This window comes from Oryx dammah, unplaced genomic scaffold (genome assembly GCF_014754425.2).
Source record: "Oryx dammah isolate SB20612 unplaced genomic scaffold, SCBI_Odam_1.1 HiC_scaffold_14, whole genome shotgun sequence".
Classification (NCBI taxonomy): Eukaryota; Metazoa; Chordata; class Mammalia; order Artiodactyla; family Bovidae; genus Oryx; species Oryx dammah.
Genome location: NW_024070198.1, coordinates 34429073 through 34448424, shown reverse-complemented (window position 1 = coordinate 34448424; position 19352 = coordinate 34429073). Strand labels below are relative to the sequence as shown.

Genomic DNA, 19352 nt, shown 5'->3' with positions numbered 1-19352 from the left:
CTTGCTCCTTGGAAGAAAAGCTATGACAAACCCAGATAGCATATTAAAAAGCAGAGACATTACTTTGCCAACAACCGTCCATCTAGTCAAAGCTATGGTTTTCTTCAGTAGTCACATATAGATGTAAGAGTTGGACTATCAAGAGAGCTGGGCGCAGAAGAATTGATGCTTTTGAACTGTGGCATTGGAGAAGACTCTTGAGAGTCCTTTGGACTGCAAGGAGATCCAACCAGTCCATCCTAAAGGAGATCAGTCCTGGGTGTTCATTGGAAGAACTGATACTGAAGCTGAAACTGCAATACTTTGGCCACCTGATGCAAAGAACTGACTCATTTGAAAAGACCTTGATGCTGGGAAAGATTAAAGGCAGGTGGAGAAGGGGACCACATAGGATGAGATGGTTGGATGGCCTCACCAACTCAATGCACATGAGTTTGAATAAGCTCCAGGAGTTGGTGATGGACAGGGAAGTCTGGCATGCTGCAGTTCATGGGGTCACAAAGAGCTGGACACGACTGAGCAACAGGACTGAACAGAACTGTGTTTTTCTCCATCTAGGATGTCCTATCTAATCCCCACACTTTGTCTTCATTCTTCTACTGACAATGAAAGACACCATGAAAAATTAGCTACTTCTGAAATTATACAGCACTCTTTTCATAATCTGATTATAACACTTGTTACGTGTAAAAAGTCTGTTTACATGTCACTCACAGGGCACATCAACTGTGTGGTGATGCAGCTTCCAAAACCTTGGCATTTCCCAGCCGACAAGAATGTCTCTATTATTTACTGTGGGCTCACAGTTTATGCTAGAGGTAACTCAGGATGGGAGCTGCCCACGCCAGAAAGACCAACCAAGTGACTGATTCAAGTCCTGGAGTTCTAAGCCACAAGAAATTCACCTGACTTCCAGAGTCAGAACAGGGCTGGAGACTGAGTTTGACCATGTGGCCAATGATTCAATCAATCATAAGAAATGCAATTCCCAATTAACTCGATACACCTAAAACTCAGGAGAGCATCCTAAGACACACTGATACTTTGGGAGGGTAACATCTGCCCTAAGGACACAGAGTGCTTCCCTGGTAGCTCAGCTGGTAAAGAATCCACCTGCAATGCAGGAGACTCCAGTTAGATTCCTGGGTCAGAAAGTTCCCCTGAAGAAGGTACAGGCTACCTAACTCCAGTATTCTTGGGCTTCTCTGGCCGTTCAGATAGAAAGAATTCTCTGCAATGTAGGAGTTCAATCCCTGAGTTGAGAAGATCCCCTGGAGGAGGAAATGGCAACCCATTCCAGTGATCTTGCCTGGATAATCCCATGGACAGAGAAGCCTGGTAGGCTACAACCCATGGGGTCGCAAAGAGTCAGACACAACTGAATGAGCAAGCACACATAAGGACACAGAAGCTTTGTGATGCTCCCAGATCTCACCCTATGTGTCTCATTTGACTGGTCCTGATATTTATAATTTAGAATAAAACTATAATCATAAGTACAGTGCTTTCCTGAGTTCTGTGAGTTATCTAGTTAATGACTGAACCTGAGAGGGTTATGGCACCTCTCAACTTGCAACCAGCTGGTCCAGAAGTGCAGGTGGCCTGGGTACCCCTGAACTTGCAGCTGGTGTCTGAAGTGAGGGCAGTTTTGGGAAGGGCTGTGCACTTAACCTATGAAGTCTAACCCAGCTTCAGGTAGCTGGTATCTGCAGTAACCTGTACCTCACTCCTTACTGCATCCTCCAGGCTTATGGTAGTCTCTGGAACTGGGCAGGTTATCAAACGTTTATTGAACAATAAATACTCATACAACTCATTCTTAGTAAAGTAAGTACAAACAGTATAAGCTTTAAGTTAGGAGACTAGAAGTCCTAATCCTGGCTCTACCATCTATTAGCAGTCAGACTTGATTTCTTTGGGGCTCAATTCTCTCAACGATAAATGGGAGCTAACAGCACTTCTACAGTGTCCTTATGAGGACATGATGACATTTAAACTGCCTGGTACAGTGCTGAGAATCAAGTGGATATTTAATAAACATGAACTTTCTATCTCCCTCAGGATAGCTAACAGAAACACTTGCTAATGAAGTCACTGGTTCCACCTTCACGGTCATGCTAAATCCCATCCTGCTAATTATCTAACAAAAGTTTCCTTTAGTATCAAAGAAATGGTTGGTAAGAATGTTAATGAATCATTGTTAATTAACAGAAAGTCATCACAACTACTAGAAACACAAATAAAAAGGCACACATCTAAATGATGGTCATCTAAATGTAGACAAAGCTAGAGGAATGAAAGTTATATCAAAATTGCGACAAATGTATGAACCTAGGATCTTATCTAACTATTGCAATGTAATAATTCACAAAGCTCTGCTCCATTTTCCAGCTACTATTCTTAGATGAAGGGTTACTCAAGAATACCCTTTATATAACTTTCAAACAACTCAATAATTAAGTTCTAAAAGTATCTTGAGCAATCACAATGTCACAGAGTAAGTGTCTAAGGTCCGAAGGAGTCACTTTAAAACAGTCATTCCAAAACACAATTGTTTGTCCAAAAAAATAATAATTTACATTCCTGTTAAAACAGGATAGCAACAACATCAATAGTAAAAAGAAAAGTAAAATAAAAAGTTAAAGGGACAGTAATGTTTTACCCATATATAAATTTTTAACAAAGACAGAACATATAAAAGATACTGGGGTAGGGCATCCTTAGTGGCTCAGGGGTAAAGAATCTGCCTGCCAATGCAGGAGACTTGGGTTCAATGCCTGGTCTGGGAAGATCCCACATGCCCTGGGGCAACTAAGCCCAGGTGCCACAGCTACTGAGTCTGTGCTTGAGAGCCCAGGAACCGGAAGTACTGAGCCCCTGAGCTGCAGCCACTGAAGCCTGCACACCCAAGAGCCCCTGCTCTGCAACATGAGAAGGCACCACAGTGAGAAGCCTATGCACACACCTAGAGAGCAGCTTCTACAGCAAGGAAGACCCAGCACAGACAAAAGAATAAATAAATAAAATTATTTTTTAAAAAAGAGAGAGACTGTGTAAACAACAGAAGTAAGGAACAGTGTAACAAATAACTCAACAATCATGCTAGTTAAATTGTACACAAAACCTATACTATAATACTATAGGTTCAAAATTTTTTCTAACATATTTTCTTCTGTTCATAAAACATTTCATAATACTGTACATACACACATAAAAAAGATTTTTAAATTGATCCTGAAAATGCTGTGATTTTAAAATTTTTTAAATTAAGTCTGACTATCTGACTAACAATAATATATTTTGAAGCAACCAAAATTTCCAAACTGTGAGAACTAATATAAACACCTTTGTTAAACCACTACATAAAATATAACTTAATCTTTTTTATAGAATTTAAAATTTAAAATTTCTCTAAAATTAAAAACAACTATAAAATATATGTCTATTCCCAGAGAAGGAAATGGCAACTCATTCCAGTATTCTTGCCTGGAAAATTCCATGGACAGAGGAGCCACGGGGTCACAAAAAGGCAAGATGGAGCAACTGAACACACACACTCTATACCTGTGTGTTCATATATAGACACATATGATCATGTTATAAAATTTAAACACAATATGTCAATTATATCTCAATAAAGCCAGAAAAAATAAATTTTCATTTTCTTAAAAAAAAAAAACATGTCTATTAATTTCTTTGTCAGTTAGAACTCATGTTAACCTATCCATATAGGCAGTTTTGAAAACATATACAATTCATTTTAAAAATATGAACTATGTATGGCAAGAATAAAGGATACTTATAAATAAATCTATATTTCTGAGACAGTACTTATTTATCTTTGTTATATCAATGTTTACATTATTATACATACACCTAAGTTGGCATAATATCAACAGTCTTATACCAGCTTTGAAATTTAGTCAATATCTATGCTAAATTTATTTTTGAAGTACAGATAAGTATATATTTAAAATTAATAAACTATACAGTTACTTTTCTACAACTGACTATAAGTTCACCAATTAAACAAAACTACTCACCTAAGTACAGCTATTAAAGGTGCATATATTGAATCTCCATCATAAACATACATATGATCCCAGCTACATTCTGTAGCAAAATGATTGAATCTTAATCTTAACACTGCATTTGGACTGAAAAAAATTAAAATATTTTAAAATTAATATGTAATATGTAAAGCATGTCTGAAGAAATCTTATAATATTTTATTAAAACTCTATTTACAGAAATTTAGCTATAAAGCCCTAAGTCATCAGTATAAAAGATTGATAAGCAGTCATATGCAAATTGTAAAAAGACATACAACTTCAAAATCTACTAACCAGCCATAGATATGCATCATCCTTTTCTAAAAATTTAATCAACAGGAAATGTTCTATGTCTTAATTAAGGTAGAGATACATAAACTGTAAACTTCATTGAAACTTTATTGACATGTACACTTAATATATATGCAAACTGTACTTAAATAAAGTTGATTTTTAAATTCAGCACTCAAGACTATTCATATTTCTATCAACCTTTAACTACAGGTACTAATAAGGTCTTCAAATTTAATCAAAACATCTCAGTATGATACACTGCCATTTGTTAACAAATAAAGGAGACCATAGGTACACAGGGAATTAATAACTCTAAAGTTTTAAAAAAGCTTTTAAAGTAACTACAACAACAACAATAACTACTCAGCTTTCCAGACTCTTTAAAAATCATAAAACAGTTAAAAAATAATTAATATCAATTCATCTATGATTCATTCATATGTTTAAATAGATAAATTCAGTCACAACCCTAATTATTGAAAAATGCCTCTAAAAGGACAATTAACTCTTTTACAAAATGTTCTTTTTTTAACACCCTTAGAACTAAAATGATGAACAGTATGAACAAATGGCACAATTCAGCATGGAATATTTTTATACTTTTTATGGAGTCTTCAAATTCTATAACAAGCTATTTAAAATAAGCCAAAAATGCATACTTTATTTAATGCCACAGTGACAGAACTTAAAAATAAAATATATGCAAAAATTAAACTACTGTCACAAGGGTATTGTAATTTATATTAAACATGATATCTAAAATTTATAAATCCCATTTTAAAATATAATGAATAATATTTTCCAACAATAAGCAACAGAATATGTAACTTTGAAGCTGTTATACCTTTATAATGTTTTATATTGGTAAGCATTTATCATTGCAGAATAAATTAATTTAACCCAAATTGTATACTTACTAGCCTTCAATTAGCCATGTACATTTAGTTTTATATTTATAGTTAATTGGACCATCTGTTAAATATCCAGAAGGTTCTGTTAACCTAGAAAACAAAATCACAAAAATACATTTAAAGACACTAATCCAAGCTTCCAAAAAGGAGAATTTGTTTACAACTTAAGAAAATTTTCAAATTACCATTTATCTCTCTAAATCTCAAAAAAAACCTTGTTTTTTTAATTTCCTTAAGTTTTTATATGATTGTTTCATTTTACAAACTGGAGAAACACATTGAAACACTGAACATTATACAGATGGGTTCCATGCTGATGCAAAATGAATTCAGTAACACTTCCTCTGCACAAAAACTAGACGGAGGCAAAAGAAAGATCAAATGCACTTTGAAAGATGCAGATCTATGGAGCAGAAAAATAGTATATGTACCTAGCACTTTGCAGGGAGGTTACACTGTTAGCTCTATTTGTTTTTCATGGAGCAGGACTGCAAAGTAGCTATCACCAGACTTTACCGAATTCAGCTACCTGTTTTTATTATCATTTTCTTTTGCCTACTTTATATCTAGTCCAAGAATTTAATTTTAAAAATAGGGTAAATCAAGGGTTTTTTAATTATCCTCTATTTTAAACACAAAAAAAGAAAAAGATAATTAGAAAAGCTTCAGATTTTCAGACTTTTAACATATTTAAAGAATAACCCAATTCTACTTCATGTTGTTCTTAGCTCTAGCCCATTTATTTTATCAAGAAAAGACAATGTCTTAAATAATTAAGGTATCTTTCCATTTAGCCTTTATATATTTATATAGGCATACATACACACACAGGCTTCCCATGTGGCACTAGCGGTAAAGAACCCGCCTGCCAGTGCAGGAGATAAAAGAGATGCAGATTTGATTCCTGGGTAGGGAAGATCCCCTGGAGGAGGGCATGGCAACCCACTCTAGTATTCTTGCCTTGAGAATCCCATGGACAGAGGAGCCTGGCGGGCTACAGTCCACAGGGTGGCAAAGAGTTGGACATGACTAAACCGACTTAGCTCGCACACACACATACACAGAAACACACCTTGGGGCTTATCAGTCTTTATACATTCACATATAGATACACACACACACATATATATACATGTACACAAAGTTACATGTGTCATCAGGGTCATTATCTAGTTTAAGGCAATATTAAATTCTCCTTATAGCAGTGAGTATTAAAAACATTAGGGGGGAAAAAAGCTTCATTTACCTAAACCAGCATTGACATAAAGGTCAATTAATATAAATGTTACTTATAAATCTTTCAGAATCCCTGAAAATTACTTTGGGCAAAAAAAGGGGGCTAATTCATGCTTGGAAAACTCTAGTGTTCTCAAATTAATCTAACAGTAAATTTCCTATGTATCAGGTGTTACTGTAAGCACACAATGTTTCTGCTGCTGCTAAGGTGCTTCAGTCGTGTCCGACTCTGTGCGACCCCATAGACGGCAGCCCACCAGGCTCCCCCGCCCCTGGGATTCTCCAGGCAAGAACACTGGAGTGGGCTGCCATTTCCTTCTCCAATGCATGAAAGTGAAGAGCGAAAGTGAAGTCGCTCAGCTGTGTCCAACTCTTTGTGACCCCATGGACTGTAGCCCACCAGGCTTCTCTGTCTGTGGGATTTTCCAGGCAAGAGTACTAGAGAGGGATGCCATTGCCTTCTCTGAAGCACACAATGTTACCTCACTTAAAAATCTCAAAAACCCCACGAGACAGTAAACATTATTAATCCCATACTACAGATAAGAAAACTGAAGTACATTTTTAATAACAGGTTAAATAACTTGTCCTGATTTGTCACTTCCAATAATAGCTCCAGATGAAGTAATTCTTCAAACTTCCACTGAAGATAACTGAAAAAGCTAAAAGAAAAATTTTTTAATCTTATAAGAAACAGAATGGTAAGATCTACAAAGCCAAGATCCAGAAGTTGCAAATTCTTTAAGAACTGGGCATCCAGAGTGACTTTTGTTATGGAGAATTTCATCTATTTATTAGAGACTGCCAAAAGGCAGAGAGTGCTTTTAGCAGCCTCAAGGAGGGAGGGGGACAAAAGTTGGAGGCAATAACCTACAGAAGTAGGGGCTCAAATAAACAACGTGGCACTCTGATCTATGACATGATGATTTGCTAGTAGGGTGAAGATGTACCAGAAACGAAATCTGCATGGATTGCAACCCAGCTACAATTCACCGGGATGGCAGAAAACTCTGAGACCTACCACTGGCTTAAGGAGAGACTAGAACTACTATTTGGAGAAGGAAATGGCAACCCATTCCAGTATTCTTGCCTGGAAAAGCCTGTGGACAGAGGAGCCTGGTGGGCTATAGGCCATACTGTATTAGGCCAAGTCTCCTAACAGAAGATACAAAACACGTTCTCTATAAAAAGATAACATGATCCCAGTCCTCAACTTACTCCTAGCAGTAATTTTTCAAATAAGATGTCTACTATAATCAAAGATAATCGGGTATATGGAGATAGAAGACAACAAAATAACAACCAACACAATAGCTTCAGAAACAGATCTGAAGAATTCCCAATATGTGGAGATTATCAGATGTGCCCTACGTAATAAACATGATTTGTTAAGTTCAAAAAGACAACAGACAAGATTTAAAATTTTGGCAGTTAATTGAAGCCATAAAAAGTAACAGTATGTTTGAAAAATAATGTAAATTCTAATTATGAAAGCTATATTAATCAAAATTAAGAATTTGATGGACAGTTTTAACAACACATTGTTGATGTTGTTGCTGTAATTGTTGTTGTTCAGTCGTCCAGTCATGTCCGACTCTTTGTGACCCCATGGACTCTGGCACGCCAGGCCTTCCTTCCTGTCCCTCACCATCTCCCGGAGTTTGCCCAAGTTCATGTTCATTGCATTAAATATATTAAACACAGCTAAAATAAGATAAGCAATCTAGAAGACAAGTCCATAAGAAAATATCCAGACCACAGCAAGATGATTGAGGCTTCAACCCACTGAGTGTGAGTCACTCCAACAAGCAAAACTCCAAGAAGATGAAATCCTAGCTAAGGGCAGGAGAAATATAGAATGGGGACTGGAAGAACAAAATTATATACATCAATTATGGTCTTTTAACACATTAAATAACACATTAAACCCAGATAACCATGAAGGTGTGATCACTCACCTAGAGCCAGACATCCTGGAATGGGAAGTCAAGTGGGCCTTAGGAAGCAGCACTACGAACAAAGCTAGTGGAGGTGATGGAATTCCAGTTGAGCTATTTCAAATCCTAAAAGATGATGCTGTGAAAGTGCTGCACTCACCAGGCCAGCAAATTTGGAAAACTCAGCAGTGGCCACAGGACTAGAAAAGGTCAGTTTTCATTCCAACTCGAAAGAAAGGAAATGCCAAAGAATGCTCAAACTACTGCACAATGGCACTCATCTCACACACTACCAAAGTAATGCTCAAAATTCTCCAAGGTAGGCTTCAACAGTACATGAATTATGAACTTCCAGATGTTCAAGCTGGATTTTAAAAAGGCAGAGGAACCAGAAATCAAATTGCCAACATCTGTTGGATCACAGAAAAAGCAAGAGAGTTCCAGAAAAACATCTACTTCTGCTTTTTTGACTGCAGCAAAGTCTTTGACTATGTGGATCACAACAAACTGTGGAAAACTCTTGAAGAGATGGGAATATCAGATCACCTGACCTGCGTCCTGAGAAATCTGTATGCATATAAAGAAGCAACAGTTAAAACTGGACATGGAACAGACTGGTTCCAAATTGGGAAAAGAGTATGTCAAGGCTGTATATTGTCACCCTGCTTATTTAAATCATATGCAGAGTACATCATGAGAAATGCTGGACTGGATGAAGCACAAGCTGGAATCAAGACTGCTGGGAGAAATATCAATAACCTCAGATATGCAGATGACACCACCCTTATGGCAGAAAGCAAAGAAGAACTAAACATCTTCTTGATGAAAGTGAAAGAGGAGAGTGAAAAAGTTGGCTTAAAATTCAACATTCAGAAAACTAAGATCATGACATCTGGTCCCATCACTTCATGGCAAATAGATGGGGAAATAATGGAAACAGTGACAGACTTTATTTTTCTGGGCTCCAAAATCACTGCAGATGGTAACTGCAGCCATGAAATTAAAAGGTGCTTGCTCCTTGGAAGAAAAGCTATGACCAACCTAGACCGCATATTAAAAAGCAGAGACATTACTTTGCCAACAAAGGTCCATATAGTCAAAGCTATGGTTTTTCCAGTGGTCATATATGGATGTGAGAGTTGGACCATAAAGAAAGCTGAGTGCCTAAGAATTGATGCTTTTAAACTGTGATGTTAGAGAAGACTCTTGAGAGTCCCTTGGACTGCAAAGAGATGGACCCATCCTAAAGGTTCGATCCTAAAGGTTTCCATCCTAAAGGAAATCAGTCCTGAATATTCACTGGAAGGACTGATGCTGAAGCTGAAACTCCCTCCAATACTTTGGCCACCTGATGTGAAGAACTGACTCCTTGGAAAAGACCCTGATGCTGGGAAAGATTGAAGGAAGGAGGAGAAGGGGACGACAGAGAATGAGAAGGTTGGATGGCATCAGTGACTCTATGGACATAAGTTTGACCAAGCTCCAGGAGTTGGTGATGGACAGGGAAGCCTGGCGTGCTGCAGTCCATGGGGTTGCAAAGAGTCAGACATGACTAAGTGACGGAACTGAATTGAACACATTAAATAAGTATCCTAACAGCTTTGAAGTGTCTATTTGATACACACACACCCACATCTTCTCTCTCCTCCACATTTTTATTTACAAGTTGTCGTCAGTTAACTTTACAATTTCAGTTCAGTTCAGTCGCTCAGTCGTGTCTGATTCTTTGCAACCCCATGAATCGCAGCACGCCAGGCCTCCCTGTAAATCACCAACTCCCAGAGTTCACTCAGACGCACGTCCATCGAGTCAGTGATGCCATCCAGCCATCTTATCCTCTGTCGTCCCTTCTCCTCCTGCCCCCAATCCCTCCCAGCATCAGAGTCTTTTCCAATGAGTCAACTCTTCGCATGAGGTGGCCAAAGTACTGGAGTTTCAGCTTTAGCACCTTTCCTTCCAAAGAAATCCCAGGGCTGATCTCCTTTAGAATGGACTGGTTGGATCTCCTTGCAGTCCAAGGGACTCTCAAGAGTCTTCTCCAACACCACAGTTCAAAAGCATCAATTCTTTGGCGCTCAGCCTTCTTCACAGTACAATTCTCACATCCATACATCACCACAGGAAAAACCATAGCCTTGACTAGACGGACCTTAGTCAGCAAAGTAATGTCTCTGCTTTTTAATATAATGTTGTCTAGGTTGGTCATAACTTTTCTTCCAAGGAGTAAGCGTCTTTTAATTTCCTGGCTGCAATCACCATCTGCAGTGATTTTGGAGCCCCCCAAAATAAAGTCTGACATGGTTTCCACTGTTTCTCCATCTATATCCCATGAAGTGATGGGACCAGATGCCATGATCTTCGTTTTCTGAATGTTGAGCTTTGAGCCAACTTTTTCACTCTGCACTTTCACTTTCATCAAGAGGCTTTTTAGTTCCTCTTCACTTTCTGCCATAGACTTTAGTTTCTGCCATTAGACTTTAGTTAATGTGTGCCTATGACTGAATATGAAGAGCAAGTAATATAACCAGTGATGGATACAATGACTCTGGAAACTCTTTCTTTGTTTTGGACAAAAGATGAGAATTTCTTCACTTAGAAAAAGTGTATATTCTTAGGTAGAAACACAGCTTTGTTGGTTGTTGGGGAGCTCATATGTGTTTAGAAGGATGCATACAGAAGAAGCTGACTAATTAAAGGGCAGACTGTATCAGTTATCCATCGACTCCCACTTCAAAATTTTGCCTACTCTGTGAAAATGGATATAGGCCCTTTGAACAATTTTTTTTTCCAGATGGCAGGATACGAAGCCAGCAGGCTTTCTTAACAGAGCACACTGGAGACTGTAGGAGGAAAGAGAGCTGCCTCCTTGGCTCCAATGTACGCACTCAACAAGCCCCTGCACCGTGCTGGCTTCTGCAGCACTGCGCTCCTACAGTGCCTGATGGCCCCCAGCACCCAGCCACCAACAGCCACCCCCAGCACTTCCCCTCAGGTAGTTCTGCAGAGGAGTACCTCCAGGGAGACACCACTCCGTGAACAGTTTTCCCCAGCATCCTGTAAGTAACCACAGCAAGTTACAAAGGGCAAATGTCAAGCACATTTCACAGGTAGAGCTTTCCAGTGACTTTTTTGCCAAACAATAAGCCAAGTTTGCTCTCCCAACAAGGTCTGGATCTCAGGCCAGGTTCCAGGGACTCTCACTTATATGCTCTATCTCAGACATAACGTGGTAGGCACTGATCCTTGTATCTACTATTTCCATATCCTGCAGAGTTCTCTCTATTTCTTGGAAAAGACCCTGATGCTGGGAAAGATTGAGGGCAAGAGGAGAAGGGGATGACAGAGGATGAGATGGTTGGATGGCATCATCAACTCAATGGACATAAGTTTGAACAAACTCCAAGAGATAGAAGGACAGAGAAGCCTGGTGTGCTGCAGTCCATGGGATCGCAAAGAATCAGACACAACTAAGTCACTGAACAACAACAGCAGCCAATTTCTCATTGCTCCAATCCATGTTATAGTCTATAAGCCTTTACATTAAGCTTTTCCTACTAAAATTACTCTGTGATTCTTTCCTGATTGGACCCAAGTTAGTTAGTGTTAGTCGCTCAGTCTTGTCTGACTCTTTGCAACCTATGGACTGAAGCCCTCCAGGCGCCTCTGTCCAGGGGATTTCCCAGGCAAGCATACTGGAGTGGGTTGCCATTTCCTCCTCCAGGGGATCTTCCTGACCCAGGGATGGAACCCACATTTCCTCTGTCTCTGGCATGGCAGGCGGGTTCTTTACCCACTGAGCCATCGGGACCCAAACCAACCAACAATAATAAAGGATATGCAAATTTAAATCACAACAGCATACCACTATGCACCCAACAGGATGGCTACAATTAGAAAGATTAATAATACCTAATACTGGCAAGGATGTGGATATAAAGAATTCTCACAGCATAAATCAGTACAATAAGTTTACAAAGGAATCTGAAATTATCTTACATAGCTGAAAATAGACATATCTTACATAGTAGCCAACAGAGTCAGCATTAACCATATTCTCTTATCATTTCCATACACTCCAGTCTATCTTTTCCAGGCCAGCACCTGCATCTATATTGAAGGGCTCCCTCTATCTACTAAAACCCACTCTTCCTGTGCCTGTGGTGGCTGAAAGTGCCTGTGAATCACCATCCTCCCAGAGTGGGCCTTGGCCAATGAATGACCTGGAAAAACTCCAGGCCTTCTTACCTCTTTGCTGGGATAATAATGAAGTGCACTTCCTTGTGGGATTTGCTCCAGCCACCCAATGTGGCACCTGACTTGCTAATATTCCTTTTTTACTAGCTTCCTCTCTTGTCTCGCTTTACTTTTGTCAGTGTCCCTAAATCTCCCAAATACACTGCTGCTGCTGCTGCTGCTGCTGCTGCTAAGTCGCTTCAGTCGTGTCCAACTCTGTGCGACCCCGGAGACAGCAGCCCACCAGGCTCCCCCGTCCCTGGGATTCTCCAGGCAAGAACACTGGAGTGGGTTGTCATTTCCTTCTCCAATGCATGAAACTGAAAAGTGAAAGTGAAGTCGCTCAGTCATATCCACCTCCTAGCTACCCCATGGACTGCAGCCTACCAGGCTCCTTCATCCTTGGGGTTTTCCAGGCAAGAGTACTGGAGTGGGTTGCAATTGCCTTCTCCCCCAAATATACTGCATGCGCTCAATTTTGGTTTTAGAAACCAGAAAATTCATGTGACTTGCTTTACTGCAATATTGGCTTTATTGCGGTGGTCTGGAACAGAGCCCACAATATCTCTGAGGTATGCCTATACTTCGGAGAAGGCAATGGCAACCCACTCCAGTACTCTTGCCTGGAAAATCCCATGGGCGGAGGAGCCTGATGGGCTACAGCCCACGGGGTCGTGAAGAGTCAGACACGACTGAGCGACTTCATTTTCACTTTCATGCATTGGAGAAGGAAATGGCAACCCACTCCAGTGTTCTTGCCTGGAGAATCCCAAGGATGGCAGAGCCTGGTGGGCTGCCATCTATGGGGTTGCACAGAGTCGGACACAACTGAAGCGACTTAGCAGCAGCAGCAGCAGCAGCATGCCTATACTTGTTCTTAAGTCACGACAAGTAACAGCAGAAATGATTAAATCAATGACAGCTGGCTATAGGAACCATGCATTCAAAAGCCATGTAATTACTGGCAGCCCTATATATATATATATATATATATAGTGACCAAAAATAAATAAATTTAAAATCCCCAAATGTTTGGCAGTTAAACAGACTAGTAAGTCTCAAGGACAATTACAAAACAAAAAATTTAATTGTTAATACTAAAACCACATCATATCAAAATTTATAAGATGAAGCTCAAGCACTGTTCAGAAAGAAATTTATAGCTCTAAACATATATATTAAAAATTTCAAAATCAATTATTTTGACTTGGGAATTTGGGAAGCCACATGCATGCTCAGGGAGATTTTTCTTAACACTGCAAGCTCAGAAAGACCTGAAGAGACTCTACACTTCCACCTCTGGCTGATTTTTAGATTCAGAGCAAGAAGGAAGTGAAGGCTAAGGCAGAGTCATAAATCACTTGCCAAGCACTGCAGGAGTGTCCAAACAGAGTTCATCTGCACACAGTAAGAGAGTTCTTTATTTTTTCTTGATGCCACACACTTGAGGAAATCTATGACAAAACACTAGCTTACCATACACTAAGGAACAGAGACTTCAGAAACCGCACACAACGAAGAATACAGTCATTACAAAAAACAGTTTAGAAAAGTCATTGAACAAATACACTTCTACAACCACATTAAAAAAATACACATCTACACAAATATACATCTACAACCACATCAAACAAACCCTGAACGGGGGAAGAACTCAATTTCTAGAGTTATCATGTTAAAATAATCCAATACCCAGTCTCAACATAAATCACAAAGTATTTATTATAAAAAGACATGAAAGTTTAGCCATTCACAGGAGAAATTAATAGATACTGTCCTTGAGCACACACAGAAATTGTATTTGTTAGACAAACACTTTAAATCAAGTATTCTAAATATACTCAAAAATGCTAAAGGAAATCAAGACAAACAGCTGATGAAAGATGGAAACAGGAAAATGATGTCTTGACAAATAGAGAATATTGATAAATATTTTGAAATTTTACTATCACAACTTCAAAGTCATATATTATTTCCATTCTCTCAAAAATCAAGTGAATAAAAGAGGAAATTCTCTATAAAAGTTTCCTCTGGATTTAAACAAGGCTCAGATCCATCAGTGGGGTCCATTAAGAAATCCTTCTCCCTAGTTTCTGATAGTGTAACAAACCCCTAAAATCAAAATATTGCTACAATTTAAAATGCAAAAATCCCAAATTGGGGCTGAACCTAATGATACAAATTATCAGACATAAATTACACCTGTTCAATAACAGTTTAGAGCCTCAGAGAGTCCATTTTAAAGGAATCCTAATTTGTTCCATGACCCTACACAGCCACTTTTTCCATTTTTTCTCTAATGGAAGAAGAGGAGTATAACATATTCAAAAAATACCTTAATAGTCAAGAAATGTGCAGCTCTTTTATTAATAGTAAGAAAAGAAACCTGGAAATTTAAGAAAAGGCAACTTTGCAACTGCTGTTGTTGTTGTTGCTATACAGTCGTTAAGCCACGTCCGACTCTTTGCAACCCCACGGACTATAGCATCCCAGGCTCCTCGGTTCTCCACTATCTCCGAGTTTGCTCAAATTCATGTCCGTTGAGTCAGTGACGCTATCTAACCATCTCATCCTCTGTGGCCCTCTTCTCCTTTTACCTTCAATCCTCCCTAGCACCAGGGTCTTTTCCAATGAGTCAGCTCTTCAAGTCAGGTGGCCAAAGTATTGGAGCTTCAGCTTCAGCAACAGTCCTTTGCCACTATTATCTACAGTATAATCTATCTTCTGCAAAGAGTTGGACATGACTTAGCAACTAAGCATGCATGCCATCTATCTTCCTAGTTAGGAATACCCCTCCCAAACTGCATATGAGGAAATCTACTGCTACTGGGGACTTCCTTCCCCAAAACCTCTCTATTTCTCTATCACCCACCCTCTCAAACTAACCCAGTCCTGTGCTATGTTCAGAAATTTCATCCCCTTAGCTTAAAATATATTTCCAAACACATACTGTAGGAGTTACCACTATCACCCTTATCTACCACCCATAAAAGGTCATGCAAAAGAACTATTATATTCCCCCACCTCAGCTGCACAACAAGAGCACATGAAACCTACCTACTCTGTCCCACCCTCTTTATCTTCAGAGGCACAATTACACAGACTTAAGAGAAAACGCTACTCACCAGAAATTCTTCTCTACCTTCATCCCCATCCCTAACAAAAGCACCTACCAAGAGCTTTATCTTTTCCCTGGGTTGGAAAGATCCCCTGGAGAAGGAAATGGCAATCCACTCCAGTATTCTTGCCTGGGAAATCCCATGGATGGAGGAGCCTGGTAGGCTACAGTCCATGTGATTGCACAGTCAGACACGACTGAGCGACTTCACTTCACTTCCTTACTGTAAAGAGGTTTCCTTTTTGCCATTTTCACTCTATTAGAAATAAGCAGGGTGCTGACACAAACCAAGACAAAAGGGATGGAAAATCCTTTCTTATCATCAAGAGGTAGGAGGAAAAGGCGGAAAACTCCTACCACTTCCACAATAATGAAGGAGCTCCTGATCTCTTCTCCAGCTGAAAGAATCTCCATCTTTATGCCACTTGAACAAAGCACTCCCATTACACACTTGGGACATCTTCATAATCTGGAACTGTTCCTCTAAAATTCAGAAGTCTTGCACTCCAAGGTCACACTCTGACCACAAACACCTAGTTTCCAACCTACTTCTTGACCTCTTACTCTTAACGTCTATACATTCCAGATGGGTTGAGATTTTTAAAAATTAGGCAGCATATGCTACAGGACCAAAGGTCCATAGCACAGACATTATTTTGCCAACAAAGGTCCGTATAGTCAAAGCTATGGTTTCTCCACTAGTCATGTATGGATGTGAGAGTTGGACCATAAAGAAAGCTGAGCACCAAAGAATTGAAGCTTTTGAACTGTGGTGTTGGAAAAGACTCTTGAGAGTCCCTTGAACTGAAAGAAGATCAAACCAGTTAATCCTGAAGGAAATCAATCCTGAATATTCACTGGAAGGACTGATGCTAAAGCAGAAGCTCCAATACTTTGGCCACCTGATGTGAAGAGCTGACTCATTAGAAAAGACCCTGATGCTGGGAAAGACTGAAGGCAGGAGGAGAAGGGGACGACAGAGGACGAGATGACTGGATGGCATCACTGACTCAATGGACATGAGTTTGAGCAAGCTCCAGGAGATGAAGGACAGCCAAGCCTGGCGCACTGCAGTCCATGGTGTCGCAGAGTAGATGACGGAGCGACTGAACAACAGTTCAGCTCCATAAAAGGTAAAAAAAGGCTGCTTCTGTTTCTCGTGTTGTTTCTACAATGCACTCTAAGTTTCAAGCAATTAACTTCTCTCTTAATTTGTAGCAATTGTGTTCTTGAATTGAGAACCATATTGACATGGTTAATCTAGATCAGGGCTCCACAAACCTGTAGCCTATTGTGTGTCTGTGTAAATGAAGTTTTATTGGAACACAGCTACACGCATTTGTTTACATATATCTAAGACTGCTTACATGCTACAAGAACAGTTGAGTAGTAGCAACAGAGACCAGATGGCCTACAAAGCCTAAAATATCTACTATCTGGCCCTTCACAGAAAAAGTTTGCCAATCTCTGTCTAGATGCCTGCACATGCCCATATGCCTTGCCAATGTCTCACCAGCTGAAACGCTTCAATCCAGAGTCCTTAATCAAATAAGCATGCTAAGATGTTTATAACACAGGAATGGCCACTACTAAATGCAGGAAAACCAGCAGAAACATTAAACAGAATTAACATTTAATCAATTAAAGTGTTATTCTCTACCCTGGCCATGAATACAAAATCTGATTAAGACATTTTAAAAATAAGAAAAATGCAATTGTTTTAATATTATAAAGTATTACAAGAAACAATAAGTCCTGCTTATCAAAGTATATGGGTTTATTGCCAGCATAACCACTCTAGAGAGAAAAAAATCAGATCCACCCAGGGATAGTCTTTACGCAGAGTTGCCTTTGGAAGTCAACTTCACATGCAAGTCTTTTATTAAATAGTGTTTTTAATTAAAATACTACTTACTATTTATTGACTTATTTTTAAATAAAATGAAGAGAGCCTCTAGATTATATTCTTTGGTATTTTTCCCCTCTGCACTCTGATACTTTATTGTATTACACCGTGCTGAGCCTGCACCACTTCTTGCTTTCTTTACAGTGCGCTGTGCATCCTCACTCCCAGGCCTGCACTCTCTGTCCACCTGATCCCTAATAAAAGTTGAGGTGAGATGACTTTGTCCACTACAGTAGAAGTCTCCAAACTTTAATTATCATGTTCTCTCATCAGGAATATTTTTTACTACATAAATATAACATATGTATGTGTGTGCTTATCGTATCTGACTCTTTGTGATCCCATGAACAGCAGCCCACCAGGCTCTTCTGTCGATGGGACTCTCCAGGCAAGAATACTGGAGTGGGTTGCCATTTCCTTCTCTTATATGTATATTTACGTGCTAATAAACGTAGACCATTTAAATATTATGTACGATGAAGCATAAATTTAAGAAATCAAAATTAAAAATAATAGTAACAGAAGTCCTAATGTTTTCTTCCACACTCCAGTAAGTCAGTCACCTTGGGTATCAGCCCACTTTGGAGATCACTAATCTGTATAAGTCATATCCTGGCCACAGCAGTATTGACTTTATTAGCTAATATTTTCCCCCATATAGGTACACTAACTAAGCTGCATATACCAACTGGACTGACCACCAGCACACACTAACTAAAATGTCTATACACTGACCTCAGTGAGAGCAAACAATATGTGCCTGCTTAGCTATCAAGCCTAGTATTGAAGAAAGGCGCTTTTATTCCTCTCTCCCCCAGGATCTGGGGTGGAAAATCACTGACTTCTGGTTGAATGCCACTGGTAGGACCATCACCATCTCCCTCCAGCAAATAAAGAGAACTCTTTTCTATGATCCTTCAAAATACTGTATTCCCATTGCTGAGTGAGAGTTAGTCGTTCAGTTATGTCCAACTCTTTGCAGCCGTATGGACCGTAGCCCACCAGGCTCCTCTGTCTAAGGGATTCTCCAGGCCAGAATACTGTGAGTCGGTAGTCATTCCATTCTCGAGGGGATCTTCTCGGCCCAGGGATAGAACCCAGGTCTCCTGCACTGCAGGCAGATTCTTTACCACTGAGCCACCAGGGAAGCCCCATCCCCATTGTTAATCTTTCCCAATTTAATCTTCAGCCAGACTTCAAACAGTTGCCAGGACAAAACAGTGTCTTCAGGCAGAATGTTACTAAGACCAATCTCAAAAAGATTTCATCATTTCAATCCGTCAGTTATTGTATGTCAATACTTATCAATGGATAAGTTATATTGGACTTGACAACAGTTATTCTGGGTACTCAGAGGCCTCGTTCAAATATTTGAGTATCTGTGGGCCAACTATCATAATTAAGCATTTAATTTACTTTCAGATTTCTGGCCATGTTAAATATGGTTAATGTCAAGTTGAGTTCCACATCAAGCAAGGAAACTGCAAAGATAGGAAGAAAAATTATTAGACAAAGCCATTTCAATTTTGAAGAGGCTGTTCTCAGTCATACTCTTTTTTTTCTTTTTTTTAGTGACTGTAAGAGAGCATACATTGTCCACTCTTCGTGTTTCCACGTGGAAGGATTTTGATGAGACTGACACTCCTGGCCTCTCTTCCCACATCT

General features: G+C 39.4%; 1 protein-coding gene across 1 annotated transcript in view; it reads right to left on the bottom strand.

Annotated features, from left to right (window-relative positions):
* Window positions 1-19352, bottom strand: part of ATRNL1 (attractin like 1) — a 794298-nt gene that overhangs the window by 749568 nt on the left and 25378 nt on the right. Inside the window, exons 2-3 of the mRNA XM_040255081.1 lie at window positions 5264-5347; window positions 4044-4157 (exon numbers count right to left, since the gene is read on the bottom strand). Coding sequence (XP_040111015.1) covers window positions 4044-4157; window positions 5264-5347 — 198 coding nt within the window. The remainder of the gene's footprint in view (window positions 1-4043; window positions 4158-5263; window positions 5348-19352) is intronic.